Here is a 19,961-nt window from a genome sequence, read left to right as displayed (position 1 = left end):
CTAAAACATGCAAATTGGTCATTTTTAATGAGAACTCATGCTAGTTGAATAATCATTTATTTTCCTCCTCCTTCTCTCCATTCCACATCCTTAATGTATAATATGCTTATATGTAACATTATCTATAATTCCACCATTTATTTATATATTAATTCAAAGCTGTCCACTTGAGTTATAGTCACTAAATTATTTATATATTGAGCTACGGAACTCCAAATTAAGATCCGCTAAATTCATATGAAACTAGACTCACATATGTTCTTACCATAAGATTTTCAGAATTTTTGGTTTAGCCAATAAGTACAGTTTATTCTTTAAATTTTCCCCTATTTCACTGTTTGACAGTTTCGACCCCTTTTCACTAAAAATTAATTATCTCATTGTAAAGAATTCAGATGATATTTACGTTTGTTTCATTTGAAAATATACTCAATAAGGATTCTAATCATATAAATTATAACTCATAATTATTTTTATTCAATTTTTGATGATTTTCCAAAGTCAGAACAGGGGAACCCGAATTCATTCTGACCTTGTCTCACAAAATTTATTATATCTCATGATTTAAAATTTCATTACTTACACCGTTTCTTCTATAAGAAACTAGACTTAATAAGATTTAATTTCATATTTTTTTCATTCTCTAATTAAATTTCCACAATTTATGGTGATTTTTCAAAGTTAACCTACTGCTACTGTCCAAAACTGTTTTAGTACAAGACGTTGATTACTAAGTTTATAACTCCCTAATTCCCTTTTTCTATAATATTTCCCATCATTTTCACTTATTTCCCTTCACTAATATATCAAGAATATAAGAATTTATTTAAGAAAACTCTACTATAACATCATTTCCATACTTTTTTCAACAATAACAAACTTAAAAATATATTGAAATCTTGATGTTCTTACATTGTGCTATTGATTTCAATCTTTAACTTTATTTCTCTCTTCTCCAGCTTCTATTTCTTTAATCTAACTTGACATTCTAGCCCCCCATTGTCTCCTTATTATTTTTCTCTTTTGGAAGCTATGAAAATTCTTTTGATTTCTAAGTGAAAATTGTAAAGAAAACAAAACTTTCTTTCTTCTCTTCTATTCTAACGTTGGTTGCATGGAAAGATGAAATTTTTTTTATCATCTTTCCTCCCTTTTATATTAATTATTTAATAATAAAATAATACTAAAAATCTTAATAAAATATTAATTAAATAACATTTATCTAATTAATTAATTAAAAATATCACAAACATCATCATTACCTTTTAGAATTCTCTCTCTCTATTTGACCATTTTGCCCTTTATAATCTTTTGAAATTCCATCATTGAGTCATCACTTAATTTGGTCCTAATTCACATTTTCAATTTGGTCCTAATTCATTCATTTTCCTTAGTTTCTAGATTATTCCACCCTTAAAATATTTACACTATTGGTCCTTCAACTTTTTTGTATTTACACTTTAACCCCTCAAATTTTGAGTATTTACTCTTGGACAACAAAACTTTTCTCACTTTTACAATTTAATCTTTTCTTGAATTAATATGTCATAATATACTTCCCAATGTTGACATAACTCAATATTACCCTTTTTATCACTTTATTTCCTTATTTTACTATATCAAGGATATTATCTTTCTTACTGTAATAATTTTCGGGGTATTACATGTTGATGTCAGATAAATTTGACAGTGATTTGTGCCCAAAGTATAATTAATTTTGTCATGGTCTACTTGTAATTTTCGACTACTTCAAGTATTCATGATATATTGCAAGGCACTTCTTGGGGAGTCTTGGTGTTTGTGTTGTGTTCATTTCTTTTAGTTAGATTACACTCTCTAAGCAATTATAAATTCAAGAACAACGAAGAAGATCAATTAATTAGAAACTCGAAGACATCATACTTTAGTTTGGGTTGATTAGAAAGTTTGGGCACTTTCTTAGAGCCCTTTTGTGATTTAGACTTTTTCTTAAATTTTGCTGAACATGTACTTATTTGATTGGATTTACTTTTTTAGATATAACAACTAAATTCCGCTTTAGAAATTTTTTTAAAAATTTCACTATTCCAACTCTAGCAACTTTTCTAAATGATTTTCCAAGAACTAACATTAAAGCCAAGATTGTCTAATAGTATGAACTGATTTTCCTTTTTGTGTACTGATTAAATCGATGGAAAATGACATTCTAAATCTTATGCATGTTGAATATGTATATAATTGTTTATTATATATATTTTTTCAAAGTTATGGTTCTTAAAATTAAAATGGTTATAATTAGTTTATTTTTTTATATGTAATTAGATAGTCATTTTTATGTAATTTTTTTTATTTTATTTAAAAAATCTTGTGAGGAGGAAATAGAGTAAAACTCTTGTAACGAAAATCAAAATGGAGACTCCAGACCATAGACAATACAAATCAGGTAACTTTTTTGGATGAACCTTTTTGTTTCGGTGGAGTAGTTTGGAATTTTGGTTGATGCAAAACTTCAAATATTTCGTGAGACCGAAGTGCTGTATGAATGGTCAAAATTTCCATATAATGCAAAACTTCATATTTTTCATGAGACTGAAATGCTAGGTTTGAGAAGTTGAAATCAAGATTTTAAGAATTAGATATTGATTGACTGAAGCGGGAATGATTCTACGTTTCATTTTCATATAGATTATTAATGTTTTATTTTGAATTTAAACCTAAGAATTCATATGGATTATTATTGTTTTTATTTTGAATTTAAACTTGATGAAATCATAAGTTAGGGTATTCAAAATTGATTTTAAGGTTTTTAGAATTCCATGAGATCCACAAAACAATGAAAATTGAAAGATATGATATGGTCTATATCTAAAAAAGTTAGCCATATGAAAATGCCCCTTGGTTACATATGTTCATTTACTTAAATTACTAAATAATTTAACAAGCTGTCACATGTCCCATTTCATTGGCTCCAATTCAAAGTTAAGTACTACAAAAATAATTAAATACTAAATTGATCATAAAAGTTAATGTTATGTACTAACAATATTAGTTCTGTCGATTAAGTCTTAGTTCAATTAGTATGAGTATTATTGTCAATACAAGAAGATATGGTTTAAGTGCGCTAAAGCACATTATCCTCCTATTTATTGGTTAAGGAGAGGCTATAGGTAATTTTAAGTATTATGTCAAAAAGAGCAGATATGATCAAATTATTAAAAAAACACAGAATATTAACCCTTTTAAATAAACTAGCTTGGCATTATAAAGGTCATTTTAAAAAGAAGAAAAAAATTGGCCTTGTCTAAATTTATCCACTTTGACTTGAGCTCGAAAATTTATTATGATCAAATTAAACTCAAATTCAATTTAACTCAACTTTACCATAAACAATCAAAAACTTGAACCCAAGCAGACTTAAAGATAATATAACCTAAACTTGAAACTACTCAAATTTGAGATAACTCAAGCTCAAAATTATTTAAAACAATAACAAACTTAAAATCCAAATAAATCAAACCCAAAATAATCCAAACTTACAATAAAACCTAAAATTAACGAAACACAATTAACACAAACTTGGAACTAACCTAAAAATCAACCGGATTTATATTGAACCAGCAAAAAATAACTGGATCCTTCCGATTGACAAATTTATAAAATTATTTTTAAATAAAAAGAATATCTAGTTAATTTGAAGTTCTAATCCCATCCCTACTTACTACTTTAGATATTAAACCTTTCAATGAATACCAATCTTAACCTAATTAGTTAAGGAAATAATTTGAACAAAAAAAAACTCATAATTGATTTGGAATTCAAATTCCAAAATCACTGTAGAAATAATTCTTTTTCGATTAAATACCTAACCTTTTACAATGATCATATAAAAACCTAATATTTATAAAAGTATTTATTGTTTAAATGAAAGACAAACTTTTCAAAATAATTAAATAAGGTCAAACATTTTCAAAAATGCTCAAATAATTTTTTTTAAAAATATTGTATATTCAGTTTTAAATTATGCTTTTATTACTTTATTTTCTTTTCAAACAATATTGAATTCAATTTTATATTTTATTCTAAATAAATTAACATTCACTTAATTTTTACTACAACATATATTAAAGCACGTGTAAAGCTCTTATTCGAAGACTTTTAAAAAAGATTAATTTGAAAAATTGGACAAAGTTGGATACTACTTTGAGCATTTAACCTTCATTTTCCGATGAAATAAAAAGATAAATTAGTATGAAAAGGAATTACATTCTATTAGAGTACAATGGCAGACGACTTGCTCCCAAATAACATGATTTTTCCATAGCTTCCTTTCACAAAATCCGGGCTATTAAATCATACCACAATCTCTGACTGCGGAAACAGCACAAACCCGAGCCGACGAACCAAGTGATACCAACTTCCTTTCTACTAACGGTTGAGTATCGTAATGAATTTTCCCTATCTAAATTCCTTTAGCAAGCTATGAAATATAGTACACATGGAGAAAAATGTCAACACTATCAACAATGTAGTATCTGACTTGTATAATACAATGCTCCCTTTTTAGCAGCCTTCATACGTCTTCCCTAGACAACTCTGACGTCTTTGGGTGCACCGTGACCTTTTTTACATTATGCAAGTTCACGGCCACGGATGTAATGCAATCAGTTCAAAGGATCGGTTACCATCAAAATTCAGAGGAATTAACCCATTGTAATGGAGACGGCTTTAGTCCTCGATTTCCAAACCAAAATATTCCTTCAGGACACCTTTAGGAGTTCTTCCGAATCCATTGGCCACTTCTTCCATTTCTTTCAGTCTCATAACTTCGTATTTTATCTGATTGACTCTGTTCAAGACAGCATTCAACGATGCATCTGCTTCATTTCCAGGTGATTGATCTGGTAGTTCAGATCTCTCCTTCTCCAGTTGCTGATAAAGATGGCGAAGGTAAACCTTCTGAGAACAAAGCTGTTCTTCTGCAATTTTGTATTCTGACTCCTGTGCCTTTCTCAGAGACTGAAGAACTTGATCAATCTCGCATTCAATTTTCAAGTATTCACTGCGATAATCAGAAGATACTGATAAAACCGCCTCCAAACATGATTTATCATCTACCAAGTCCTGATGATTTGTTGGTCCAAGCTCTCCATTTCCATTATGGAAGATATCTGCACATAAAGCAAAATGATATTTTATATCCAAGTTTTAAGTTGATGTATGAACTGACTGTACCCAAGAGAGAATTTACGCATGGAACTATAGATTGATATTAAGGAAATACTAATAAACAGTCAAACGCCTTATATGCAGAATACAAGTCATCTTTCGTTTTAGACCTGGGAACAAACAAAGAAATGTTTGCACTAACATCAGTATAAGATATGCCACTCCTAATTGTGTAAGACACTCATATTCGACATTTGCACCTCAACCCAAGTAACATAGATATAGACAACCATTTGGGTCTGCTAGGGTGATTTTCTAGAAAACACCACTTTGCGAGTGATATGCACTAACATCTAACTGGTTGAAAAGAAGAATAAATAACAAAACAAACTGCCCATCTAATAGAGAAAATAAGGGACGTTTTTTCTTAAGCTCCTCAAAATCCAAAACCACAACAAATATTTTGATGCAAATTAATAAAACGAAGTGTTTCATGCATTTCTAGCTAATATAGTTGTGACTTTATTCATTTTCATATGCATAAGATTTGTGGTTAAGTTACCTGTTGACATAACGGTATCAGTTTCTTTCACTTTCCAGATATCTTCAAGAGATGTCCCACATTTAAGCTGATGTAAATACCAAAAGCACTTACTAGCATTTTTAAGAAACCTCAAAAAGAAGAAAGGCAACTTTTTGAAAAAAGCAAGAAATCTGTTAAGTTCTATAGCTAGCTTTGGCCTTACCTCTTTGATAGCTGACTCAATACGGTTCAGTAAGCCCTTTGCATTGCTCTTCTGCGAACCACGTAAAATGCAGACAGCAATGTTCAGAATCTTCTCAATCTCATCACGGGAATCTATGGATTCACAGGTTTTTAAAAGTGTTGTCACATGTGGAACCAGAAATGTTTTTGTATCACAACGTCGGCAATAGTACTCAGCATCCAACCCAATGCTACCTCCAACTGTCCCAGCCATGTAAGATCGAAGAGCACAGTTTAGATGGGCAACATGCCCACATATATACCCATTCACCATTGCTTCACATTTGATATAACTGTAACCTCCATGTTTCAAGTCTATAGTCTTGCTACACAAAATACAGCAACAATCACGGCAGAAACGAGGTTCATTGCAGCAAAGATCACAAGGCAAGGGAACCAAAGAAGGGCATTCTGCTTCAGCAAATAAACTGTTGCACTTTTTGTTTCCAGCCTTGCATGCCAAACAATCAGACTGGGGGTCAGACACCAAAACTTCAGCTCTCTCATCAGGAGGGGCAGCAAAGAAAGCCCGTGCAACTGCATTATTCATAAACAAGAAAAATGTTTGTTGGAGAAAGGAAAAGTAGTTCATGGTTAAAACTAGACATCTTGAATAACTATATAACATTTCAGGACAAATTAAATATTGTCTCAAGAAAGGCCTCACAGTAAGGATGCAGTCTTTCAATAATACAAAGAGAAAATACTATGACTTTTTCTAGGCAGGGTGAATGGAGAAACGGAAAGCTAGTAGATAGGAGAAAAGTGAAAAAAGGGGGAAAAAATCTCTCCATTGATATGCTTGGTAGAAAAGGTGGACAAAGTGAGAGAAAGCTTCTTTCCATTATTACTTGGTAGTGTGAAAAAGTGAAATGAAAGAAAATAAAAAGTACTATTATTTTATCACTCTAACCTTTGTAAGTTAACAGAAAAATGCAAAATCTAAAACTAACAGTGTCTTAAATTTAATATTTGACTCAGACATCCCTTCTTTTCTCTCCTCTTTCCTATCTTTTCAATTCAAAATGATTTGTTTTGCGAATAAGAGTGCAAATGATCAACTTTCCTACTTTCTTTCATCCCTATTTCTCTCCTACAAAGCACTAATGAAAAATAATTTTCTTTCAAACCTATAAGCTGTGTTCATCCAAGTTGATTCGCTCTGGGTGGCTTGGGTGCACTTTTGTGTTATGAAAGGTAATAGCGCAAGACATGTACCTATTTTGCAGAAGTTTAATCGAGCTGGAAGAAATTATTGGAACTCTTCAATTCATTCTGACCAGGAAGAGCAAAAAGTTCAGACAATGTCTGGGAATCAGTACAAGGCTGTGTATGTATGAGAGGAAATAGGACAAAAAAGAGAAAGCAAATAGGTAGAGGCTAGCCTAAACAATTCACACACCTAAACAGGCCTTAATCTCCTGGGTAGCTTTGTTAGAAGGCTGCCTACAAAATTTAGACTAAGGGGGGACACTTCGGATCAGTGATTTGCCTTCTCTGCAACAACCAGAGGAGACCTGTGACCGTCTTTTGACATGATTGTGTTCTAAGTTGTTGGAGAAAGTATTGCGAGAATGTGGTATATACAGAGCTGCTGCAGGCTGGCAAGAGGCATTGCACTTGGCACAGAAAAGGAAAAGCTCTCATTTCTGTTATTTTATGTTTAGCATGGAACGCTTACATCTATCACCAAAGGAAAGGAACAATAGAACTAATGGAGGAATTCTTTCTGTTATTCCAGCCACAATAAGATTTAGATGGTATGATTTAAGGAATTTAGCAGGGAACACTGTTAATAGGGAGTTAAGTTGTGCTTGGGGTCTATGCGATACTATGCATGCATAGCATCTAAACTGTTTTTTTGTTTTGCGGTTCAGTTTGAACTGTAGAAGCTTATCTACTTATTTTGGATGGTAAAAAAAATAAACAAAGAAAATAATTTTCCTTTCACTTTTCCACTCACCCCTTCCATCTCCCTAATACACTACCCAGCAATGCCTATGAAAATGAATTAAAAAAATAAGACCATATCTATGAATACCATGAAAGACACTTCATAAGATTGTATTAACTCTCAATGAGTGCACTAAAGAATATGATTGTCATAAAGAGCAGTGTGATTCCAATATTAAGCAGTAAGCTGCTAATGGTTAAAAGGAATTACTTCATTATCTATGGCTAAGCTCTAGGATGCAAAGAATGCATCTAGAATGCAGGCAAGACACTAACAGGATACTTAATTTAAAAATGACAGCACATCAATTCTTTTGTTGGTCAGATGGGATATTGTCTTCATTAATTAAACTCAAATAAACTATACAAGCTGCCTACATAGAGTCAACATCATTTGAAGAATGGCTTTTAATTCCATAAAACAATATTAGTAGAAATTAATAGCTTTATATTCATTTTATCCTGCATAAAACTTTTCATCCATCGAAGGATGAAAAACATGTCAAGTGACTAGAAAACCCCAACCTACTCAACAATTTGGAGCATTTCATGGTTAAGGATCTAAGAATCCAAAAAATGTATAATATTTTTAATAATATAAACTATAAAATATAGATTAAATTAAATAAAAATAATGTTTTGAAGTTTAGTTTTTTATTTCATAGTGGGAACATATGTGTTAAATGAAATAAGATTATAAGAAACTTTAAAAAACCATCTTTTTAGGCAGAATTTCGATAGACTGAAATTCCCTTTCGAAATTTTTAAATTTTTTTTAAATTTTCCATTATTTATTTTTACCTAAACAAGTAAATTCATTTTTGGAATAAACTATAAGTATAATTTAAAAAATATATATTTTGAAGTTTACGTTTTTCATTTATACTGGGACCATATGCGTTACATGAAATAAGATTATCAGAAACATTAAAAAAAAGCACCTTTTTAGGTAGAATTTCGATAAACTCGAATCCCCTTTTGAAATTACTTAAAATTTTCCATTATGTACTTTGGCCTAAATAAGTAAAATCATTTTTCAAATTTTAAAACCTTTAATAGAAATGCAATTCTTTCTCTAAATCCTTCATTCAAACACACTCTAAGTGTAACAAAGAGTTAATTTGGCAACAAGTCAAACCTGTCCTTCAACCAAAAGTATCGGATAATCATCGATGTCACCCAAATTGGCTAACAGCATCTTGACACTCAAGTCTAAGTTGATCTCAGAGAATCATATTGTCAGGAATAGGATTTAATAAATATAGGAGAGAACTATTGATCCAACCAAAGAGGCTAAATAGCTGAAAGACTGAATCAGATATTATATATTGACAACAGAGGGTTATGACGTTTCACAAGTTAAAAGAATGCAGAAGTTAATGCAATGAACCATATAAATAATTACAAAAACTAAAACGAGAACATGAAGACTGTAGAATAGAATGAGGAAAATGAACACAGTTAGTTGGGGCTGACCGTTTGTCAAAGAATGTTTCATTGCAGGGATTTTCCAGCTGAATGAAGCAAAAAAAGCATTAATATCTGCATCAGGGAACGCCAATTTGACATACCGCTCAACTGAAAGCTTGCTAGCAAGACCACGTTTCCTGCCTGAGTCCACAAGCTTTTGGAGGCGCTTTGGAGGATACAAATACCTATCTAAGAAATGGCCAGTAATGGCTACTCTCCTTCCCACTTTCCAAGCCCATATGTCACCCTTCTTAGGCCAATCCACTGGAGCATACGGCAAGCCAAACCCAGATGCCTCTGGCAAAACAGGACTGAGATGAAGACTATTTTCTCTTCGTCTAGGCGTACTTCCATTATTTTCCTTAGTATCATCAATCTCCATAAGATTCAAGTTTAGCAGAAGTAGCCAAGAACCAGCACACTGCATTAAATGCAATTCAAAATTTTTTACAAGTTCAGCCATTAAAAGATTACAAAACAGTTCTCAGTAATTGCAACATAAATTTCATCCTATGACATCCTGCTTAGCCATATTTACAGTCTTCCATAGCAAAGAAGAATCTACCCCTGAAATTGCGTACTGAGAACTACTCAAACTGTTTCCAGTATTCAGATGAGTACCTCAGACATATATAGACAGGTGTAAAACTAATTTTAACTTAATATATGATTGCAATTTTAACATACTACTAATTGGATTTAGCAATATAACTACATTGATGGTGCATGTTAAATTTTGATTCGATCAGATATTTTTATTATTGTAATCAAGAATATTGTCTTTTATACATATCTAGCAATTAAAATCTTTTTCATAAAAAAAATAGTTATACATTTTTAATTTACTGGAGTAAAAATCAAATAAATATTACGAAAAGCATTTAAATCTAGATTAATGATTCAAAATTTAATGGCATGGCATCATAATAACAATAATAAAAAACAATGCAGGTTCCTTTAGCATCCAATAAAAAACTCAAGAATCTCTTCAAGAAATCCAAGTTTCTTGAACGTAAAATTTAAGTTAGTAGCGTCTATTAATTTAGAAAACTTCACCTGTTCACTTAATAATTGAAGGAAGAAAACGCCAGAAAAAAAGAACTAAAAAAAATCACCTGAACTGTTTAACAATTTCACGGGAGCAAGACTGACGATCTCTGCACCAGCTAAAACTGAAATAAATCCGTTTCCGGTTTTCTAAAATGGAAATCAAATAATTTTGAGATAACAAAATTTAAAAAGAAATTAGCAGAGAGAAGACTAACTTTAGGGTTAGGATTAAAGGGAAGAAAATGTAAAAATTGAGAAACGATTTTTTTCTATTGTAGATTGAAGAATTGATGAAACCCTAATTAAAAAAATACTACTCATTAGGGGCCGGGCTTGGACAAAGATTTTATGACCTGAATAAATTTAAATTATTATTTATTCATTATGAGTATAAAATTAACATGATTTTACAAGTAATTTTTTCTACAATTCATATTTCAACAATCCAATATTGAATTAATTAGTATAATTGTATTTGTTATACATGTAATTTTTTAAATCGTTTTGATATCGTTATCATATTGATCTAAACCTAAAAACTTTTAATCGTTTAATATATATTATTATAGATAAAATTTTAAATTGATATGTGATAGAGTTATCGAATCAATTAAAAAAGTTATACGCATAAAAAATATAAATATATCAATAAATTTAATAATTACTAATTATATAAAAAAATTACAAAGTAATGTAAAATTACTTATTATACTATTTTTTATTCAATCTAAAATTTGAAGATAACTAGAACGTTGTTTCAATAGAAGTTTTTTTTTTTTTGACATTATATCAAGAGCTCGATGAATAGAATATATAAATATTAATTAAATTATGGTGAGATCAAGATAAAGTTAAAAGTAATTATGTAATATTTTTAGTTAAAATGATAAAAGTTAAAAGGTCTGAATGTTATTAGTTCTTAAGTTCAAATTTTATGATAAGCATATAATTTTTGGATTTCATATAAAATTGTAATGAGACAAAAATATCTCAAAAATATTTATTACTTTGTTAAAATAATAAACTTTTGATAATTTAACAATTAATGGGCGACAGCCACAGACAAATCAATTCGTCTTTTAAATTTAATATAAATAAATATAATTTTTTTATATTTTTTAAATAGTAAACCAAATTTATGTGCTTACTCAAGCTAAAAATAACTAAATAATAAATAATTCAAATTGAAACCCAATTATTCAACTCATGTATAAGTTTAACTTAACAATCTTTTTGTAAAGAGATTATATTCTTTAAAAATTATGTAGCTTTAATTAATAATTAAAAGATAAATGATAAAGATTGTATTGTTTTTAATAAAATTAAATTAGCTAAATGACAAAAAAAAGAAATGATTTTTTCCTAGTTAATTTAAATGAATTGTTAAATAATTAATTAATACGGGAGATTAATCTTTATAAAATTCACATTTGAAAAAATTATATTTGGAAAAACTTTTATTGGCAAGTTTAGAAGTTAAAAAGATTAAAAAGCTTTTAAAAGTCTCTAAAGGAATAGAATAACTTGAAATTTTTTTTAAGAACTATAAGCTCATTCTCAAGCATTCTAAAAAAAAATGCTTTGCTTTCTTAGTTTGCCAATGAGATGAGACTAAATCTCAATGTTCCTTAAAATAGAGTCAACCACTCAAGATCAAATCTCGTGAACTCTTGAAGCAGACTCAATCATCTAAAACCAATACTCAAAGACTCTTGCTTGGACTAAACTCTCTTCGAACTTATTGCATCAATGCAAAAAAGATCATCTTTAGTTTCAAGATTAAATATGACAATCTAGTTTCAATATCAAATTTTGACGATACTTAAAGAAGACTCGTTGATCCAAGATTAAATTTCGAAAACCTTTGCGTCAATTCGTAAGAAACTCTTCAAATCTAATTTAAATGACCCTGGAAGAAAAGAATAAAAAAGTTCATTCAAGAAACTACAAAAATTGTAACCTACAAAGTTTGATAATAAAAATTATCTTATTCATGTTTGATTTTTCAAGTTATATTTTCAACGAAAAATTTATGTGCAATCTTTTATATGTTATTCTAATTAAGGTAGTCAATATTGTATTAGTAGACACATTATTTTTTTATTAGAGCTAGTACATATCGGTATTAATTTATTTTGGTATACTGTTTCAAATTTACCAATATTTTAAAAAATTAATATATATAACATTTAAATAAGATATTAATTATAAAAAAATATTAATCAATTATATGAAATACTCATAAATGAACTTGATGCGAGCATCAAGATCCTCAGGCCCATGAAATTGATGGGCTTAATGATCTATCGTAATTTGATATGTCAAATTAGGCTCTCTTGAATACTTAATTAGTTTACTTTTAAGTAATTTATGAGTCTTTTTACTATTTTTTTATCGATTCTTAGATTTTAGTATTAATGATAGTTGTTCTTATATTGTACCTCTTTTAAGACCCAAATTGGCAAAACTATGTCATTGGGAATCTAATGATTGATATGAGCTTGTATAGGGAGACGACAACGGCCAAACCTTGAAGAGAAAAACATTTGACATGGATGTCACTACGCTAATGCTAGGATGTCAGGACACTGAGCCTTTATTACCTCAAATGTGCAAGACTTCAACAAGAAATCAACTCGGAGCAAATTGTTGAGAGTGTCGCGACACTAAGGGTGTTGTGTCGCGACATTGGTCGCAACACCAAGCCTCTAAGGTCATGATACCACTGCTAGTTGTTGAAGTGAAGAAGTCATGGCCACCACCGAGGATGTCGCAACACCAGCTAGTCAATGTTGAGACATCAAGACCCCCCAGCCAAATTGGTGCCTACTATTGAGGGTGTTGCGACACTGGAGCTTGACGAGATGAAAAATTGCAGGAGTAAATTTGTGTCTACACATGCTTAAGTCACTTTTCATTTAAGGGCATAGTTATCAATATTAGGTTAAATGTTAGTAGACTATAAATACTACTTTATAAGCTTTTTGGAAAGGGACTTTTTTGCTGCTGGTCATCTTTCTTTACTTTTCATAGTTTTAATTTAGGTTTCTTTTCTTTTCTTTTCAGTTTTAGATTAGGTTTCCCCTTTTCTTTTTAGAATAGATTTTATTTTTGTTGTTTTCTTTCTTCATTCTTGTTAAAGACTTTTGTAATTGGAAATGGATCAAGCTTTTGGGTGCCATTGGTTCCACATCTAAATAAGTATTCCTTACCTTTACCTTTATATTGTACATATCAATTGTTTGATGAAATGTCTATTTGGGTGTTAAGCTTTTATTATGTGCCAATATTGCTTGTTGGTTAATTCATGAATTGATTGTTGGATTAAGTTTATGTCTATACTTAATTGTTTGGTTATTATTTTATATTGAAATGCTTCATATGCTAGAGTTGACATTTCTAATGGAAAATTTAGATAAATGAGACTGAAAGGAGAGTTTATCATTAGATAGTTCAATATAATTATGTTGAATAGTGAAACTGAGAAGAGATCTATATGCTTAAGTGAGACCGAGAAGAGAGCTTAGGTGGTATCTTTTAGTCTAGGATGAGGCTAAAATGAGATTCCTAGCTTAGAGTGATAAACAATATAACCAGTATAGGTTTATTAGTTTAATTGGCAATTGACTAATCAATCAACCAAGGTTTTATCATTTACAATGTTTAAAAAAATATGGAAGAAAATTAGATTAATTTATTTAATTGATAATTTAAATTTAGTTTATAAACAATTTATATTTGAATTTGCACTAATAATTTTTTACTCAATTAGATTAGTAATTGCTTAACTTGTAATTAACTTGATAAAAACATTTACCAATTTGGAAATCCCTTGGGTTCGACCCTTGGAATACTCAAAGTGCTCTATTGTAACACTAAAAATATTACAACTAACCTGTCACACTTGCAGTACAGCGCTATATTTATAATTGTATTTATGTTGATTTATAGCCTCATCGTATGCATGTCGCGACATGGTCACTTAACTTCCCTCAATGCCCAATTACACATTCTAACTCCAAACAACTCAAGATGAGATTGGACATGTTAGTCTAAGAAATTGTGACAAGAGAACTCCAAATCTATCAAGAGCTCAAGACACATCAAGATTTTAATTTGGAATTTCAAGAAGCCCAACACACATTCTTTGAAGTTGGTCCTCCTTGGATTTTCTTAATAATCTTGAATGATTCACTTAGAGAGATAAATGACCCACATGCACCTCATTTAAAGACTAACCCATTTGAAGCTCACTTGGATCATTTAAAGACTTAGTTGTTTTATTTTTTTGCCTAATCTATTAATGACCCAATTAGGAATTTTATTTTTAAGGCCAAGTTAATTTGTTTCCTTGTAAATTTGGTCCATCAACAATTTCCATAAAGCTAAATGAAATCTCTTAGCTTTCCTTAGACTTTTCTTTCCCTTTTTAAGTTTCTTAGCTAGAAAGAGTTACCTTTCCTAGCTACCAAAAATTTAGGAAAATGTTGAGTAGTTTGTTTTTCTTAGTTACCCATATTTTAAGGATTTGTTTCTCTTTTTTCAACTTCTTGTATAAAAAGAGGTAGCCATCCACTATAAAAGGTACCCAAGTTTGATTTGAATAAAAGTACTCTTTGAGTTATTATCTTTTGCAAGAAATCTTTTCTTGTTTGTTTTAGAATAGCCTTCAACTCAATATTATTCAAAATTATCGATGAGAGTTCTTCACCCTTCTGTTTGTCAAGTTATCCAGCTTGGAGGGTCGATTAAAGTCATTAGTGGAGTTTATTGAAACTTGTTCTTTAATAGGTTCCATTAGATTTATTTCTTACTCACCATGCCATCACCATTATCTTCATCCTTCATCCTTCTAACTTCCATCTCTTTATTTATTCTTCAATTGTTTAGATTCTTGAATTGTGTCTATCTTGTTTATATTTCAATTTTAAATTCAAGAACTTCAAATCAAATCCAACATCATCTTTTTGGAGAACAATATTCGAATTTTCTCCTTTCAAAATCCATCAAACATTGGTCAAAACTCTGTAACACCCCTAACCCGTATTTATCACTAGATCAAGGTTACATAGCATTACCATATAATCAGAACATTAAAACATACATTTCACACATAATCAAAAACATATTATAACCCAATCATTCACATACATAACGTCCCTAAATCGAGCCTTCGAGGCCCTAAAAATACTTTAAAAAGAATTTGGGACCAATTTGAAATCATTTGGAAAGTTTAGGAAAAATTTACAAAATTTTGATTGTATGGGTCACACGGCTGTGTGAGGCCGTGTGCCTCATACAACCAAGGCACATGCCCATGTCCCAGGCCATGTGCCTCACACGATCAAGGCACATGCCCGTGTCCCAAGATGTGTAACCTTCGAACTAAGGACACACACTCGTGTTTCAACCCGTGTCCTTGTCCGTGTAACTCTTTGAGTAGGGTCACACGGCCGTGTGCTAGACCGTGTAACAACTGACTTGCACATTAAGAATTTAACAAGTGACACATGGCCGTGTCGCCAAGTCGTGTATCTCACATGGTCGAGTCACACGCTCGTGTCTCTGGCTGTGTGGACATGAAATGTATCTTAAACATCAAGTTTACCATTTCAAGATTACTTGGGTCTTAAGTAATTCAAATACCAATCATTTAACCTATTCAAAATACGATTAAACAGACTTAAAACATGCCAAAACAATCATCCTAAGTGCCTAACTAGTATACCCTCATTGGTACCATATTTTATATCATCAAAACACATGAACAATGCATAATCCAAATCAAAGTTTAAAATATGCCAAAATCACTCAATTTAGCCTAACATATAGCTACTTAAGACATCAGGCTTTAAGTTTCATATGCATATCAAGCCTTTGGTCATAACACAGACTAACATTTAGCTTCAAACATAAACATATACTTATAACTCAATTTACCTAACATTCACAAAACAACTAACGACCGAAGACATCCTAGGTACATGCCGTTACAAAATTAAACATCACCACACTTGAGATCGGGATCGTTGTTGGATGCTGAGTCGGCGATCAAAAGAGAGTACCTAACCTGCGTACGGAAAATAAAACTGCACGCTGAGTAAAACTCAGTGATATTTCTATAACCCGGACATTTTAAGACATGATATGATACATGAATGCTCAAATTGAATTATACTATCATACTACTATCTAAACATACAATTACAATATATCACCATTTTAATTTCATGCATTTCTTCACATTAATTCATGTTATACTCAATTTTCACAAGTATTCACATTTAGTTGGTTTGAACATATATCTCAATTCACATCACTTGCTATATAAATAGCTTTGTATAGATCAGTCAACAATTTACTTATATTAAGGCACAAACCAATCCAATTAAGCAAACTTCACTTATTCGAATAACCACAGGTATATTCAAAGCATTTGAATTTATTTCACAACTTTAATAATATAAATCAAGAATATATCATATCTTCTAATGAATAATTGTATATACATAAGTAAATATAATGTTCTTTAGTAATACCTATAACCATTCTTCTTAGGTGATTCATAAAACCTTGTTGTATAGTCCAGTTGATACATGACACCCGGTGCTTAGTGGATAATCCATGAAAGAATTTGCGCCCAGCGCTAGTCGGATAAATCGACAAATGTGTGCCTAGCACTAGTCAGATAAACTGACAGAAGTTGCGCCTAGCGCTAGTTGGATAAACCCACGAATGTGTGCCCAACACTAGTTAGATAAACTGACGAATAATTAGTGAGCCCAACTCTAGTTGGATAAACCAACGACATTTGGGCCTAGCACTAGTCGGATAAACCGACGAATGTCATTTACTCATTCGCAAGTCCATAATTTTTATTTTCATAACTCAATATCACATTACATAATTTAATAACACTTCCTCTCCAATTATCTACTAATCATACATTAATTTATTCCATGATGCCACATTCCATAAATTTCCATTCAATTGGATTAGCAAATACATTAAGGAGATAATAAGACATCAAGTAGTAACTAAGTGAATTAAAAAAATTTATAAAGATCGAATTCGGGGACAACGAACTTACCTAAAATCGAAGAAGATTATTTTGCAACCTTCACTTTTTCCCGATTTACCATCGATCTACTCGTTTCATGATCAAAACATGATAAATTAATTTATTAACTAATTCAAACACCATATCAAGTTCAAATTTAAACCATTCTACCATTAATTACATTTTTACTTATTTGCACTCAACATTTACTCTCAATACAATTAAATCCTCAATTCTAAATCATATTATTTAATTAAAATGAAAAAAATCCCATTTCAACCAAATTTTCCTCAAAGCCCAAAACAACTCCTACTTTTAATTAATTCACAATTTAATCATTGAATTTATCATTCTCATAATTTAATCCCTAAATCTTAATATCATCAAAAAATCATTTAGCAATTATTCCTATTTATCTACCAAACTTAATATCTAACATAATAACACCAAAAACTCAAATATCCTACTATGGCAACTTTCACAAACTTCACTAAATTCAAAAATTTCAACATGAGTAAATTAATTTAAGATCTTAAGGTTCCAAAAATACCAAATTTATGCTAAAAGGATCAAGGAATACCAACCAATTGAGCTTCTAAAAGGAGAAGAAATGGCCGAAAGTCTTCTTCTTTTCTTTCTCCAATTCGGCATACAAATTGTTGGGAAAGCCAAATGTTTTTTTTTTATCTTCCCACTATGCTATTTGTTTCTTTTATTATAATCATTTTCCTTTCATTTTCTATTTAATTTACTCTAACTTAATTTACAAATTGTTACTTTATAAATGATATATATAGTATATAATATTCTCATAAACATCCACTATCATAATCTATAAAAACAATTGTCTATTTATTTAATAAGCCCTTCAATCTAATCCCACTTCGAAAATTAATATTAATTACCACTTTTATAATTCACTTAATTTAGTCTTTTTCTTTAATTAACTATTAAATCACTAAAATTTCCGGATCAAAGTTCAATACACCTATATAGTCACTCCGTAAATATTTTTATAAATATTTACGAGTCCGGTTTATGGAAATGAGGCCCCGATACCTCAATTTCCAAAACCATTGACTTTAAAACTAATACACTTGTACCTTGTCTAACCTTCTAAATAATTAAAATTATTAGATCAACATCAATATAATACTGTAATACCTTCGTAACTATGAATAATAATATTCACTAATTCTATCATCGAAAAACAATATTCCGAAACTACCATTTCTAATTCCACTGACTTTTGGGTCGTTACAATCTCCTCTTATTTCGATTTCTTTCTTTTCATATTTGTTTTATTTTTTTTCTTTCTAATGATTTGTTTGTTTAATTTCAAATTCGGTTCTAAACATTTTAACAACTTGAAATTGATTCATCCACTGCCCTTTACCATTTGGTATAAGAACTTTACAAATAAAATTTCATCATTCAATCAATCCAAAATAAATAAGGAAAAAAATTATCCCATATATTAAACAACAAAATTATCCACAACATTATTCAAAAAGGGATATACAAAACAACATCATCCCATACTAAATATATAAAATGGAAAGCATAAACATGAAGTTGTGTTTGTGAAGCATTTACAAATTTTGCCCCATTTTTTTTCCTTTTGATTATTTTCTATATAAATTCTTTACTTTTTTATAATTTATTAAATTTTCTACTTTAAATTTTAAAGTTTTTAACTTTACAATAGTTAAAGTTTAAAGTTGGTAAAAGATAATAATTTTATATACTTTTTAACATTATTCATGCATCAACAGGTGCATAATGTTTTAGACTGTGTGACTAGAATTGGATGGAACGAGTTGGTGCAACCGATACAAGCCAAAAGTTTACCAATGCAGAAAAATTGGTTGTTCTGATTTATTACTGAAACGATGCGTACTAACCAGTACAATCGAAACCAGTACATAACAAACTTATAAACAATGCAAATGTGTAACAGATTTTCACTTACCACATACTAAACTGAAACTCTCCTAGGGGAGGGTTGCGCAATCCTCTTGTATGAAACTTAACCAATTCCAAACCTCTCTAAATATTAAATTATAATTACTAAATTATTGTAATTATAATCTCTCTAATATTTATCTCAAACTTAAGAAATTTTTTTTATTTGAGTACAAGAAAAAGATATTCAAATAGAAAATCACTAAACTTCTACGGTGTTGTCCCTCAATATTTGGCAATATGGACTTTTCGACTAGCATAGATATTTATAGAGAAAAATATGTATGAGTTTAATTCTTATTAAGAGTCATAATTTAATCAAATCGGAGGAGACATAGTACATCTAAGACATCAAGGGTCGATCAATAGCTTCCTTAAAGGGGATGGAACCCCTTGCCACTACTCTCCTTATTTAGTTAGGCTAGGTGGCTGGCCAATGCCTGACCCAATTTTTCTGAACTTACCTCTCTTAATTTATATCAAAACTAAATTTGATTATTTAATTAAATAGTTAATTAAATAAACCTCTAAATAAATTAATATTGACTAATT

The 19,961-nt window shown here is 30.2% G+C and overlaps 1 protein-coding gene across 1 annotated transcript; it reads right to left on the bottom strand.

The window, feature by feature from the left end:
- Positions 1-4,197: 4,197 nt before the first annotated feature.
- LOC107891916 (protein OBERON 2) lies at positions 4,198-10,718 on the bottom strand. Its single transcript, XM_016816839.2, has 5 exons — positions 10,450-10,718; positions 9,341-9,755; positions 5,892-6,448; positions 5,708-5,774; positions 4,198-5,147 (listed from the first exon to the last, which is right to left on the bottom strand). Exons 2-5 carry the CDS (start codon positions 9,714-9,716, stop codon positions 4,705-4,707), a joined length of 1,443 nt encoding a protein of 480 aa, XP_016672328.2. The 5' UTR covers positions 9,717-9,755; positions 10,450-10,718; the 3' UTR covers positions 4,198-4,704.
- Positions 10,719-19,961: the final 9,243 nt, after the last annotated feature.

The sequence above is a fragment of the Gossypium hirsutum genome, chromosome D09 (assembly GCF_007990345.1).
Source record: "Gossypium hirsutum isolate 1008001.06 chromosome D09, Gossypium_hirsutum_v2.1, whole genome shotgun sequence".
NCBI lineage: Eukaryota > Viridiplantae > Streptophyta > Magnoliopsida > Malvales > Malvaceae > Gossypium > Gossypium hirsutum.
This window is presented reverse-complemented; position numbering and strand designations above follow the sequence as displayed.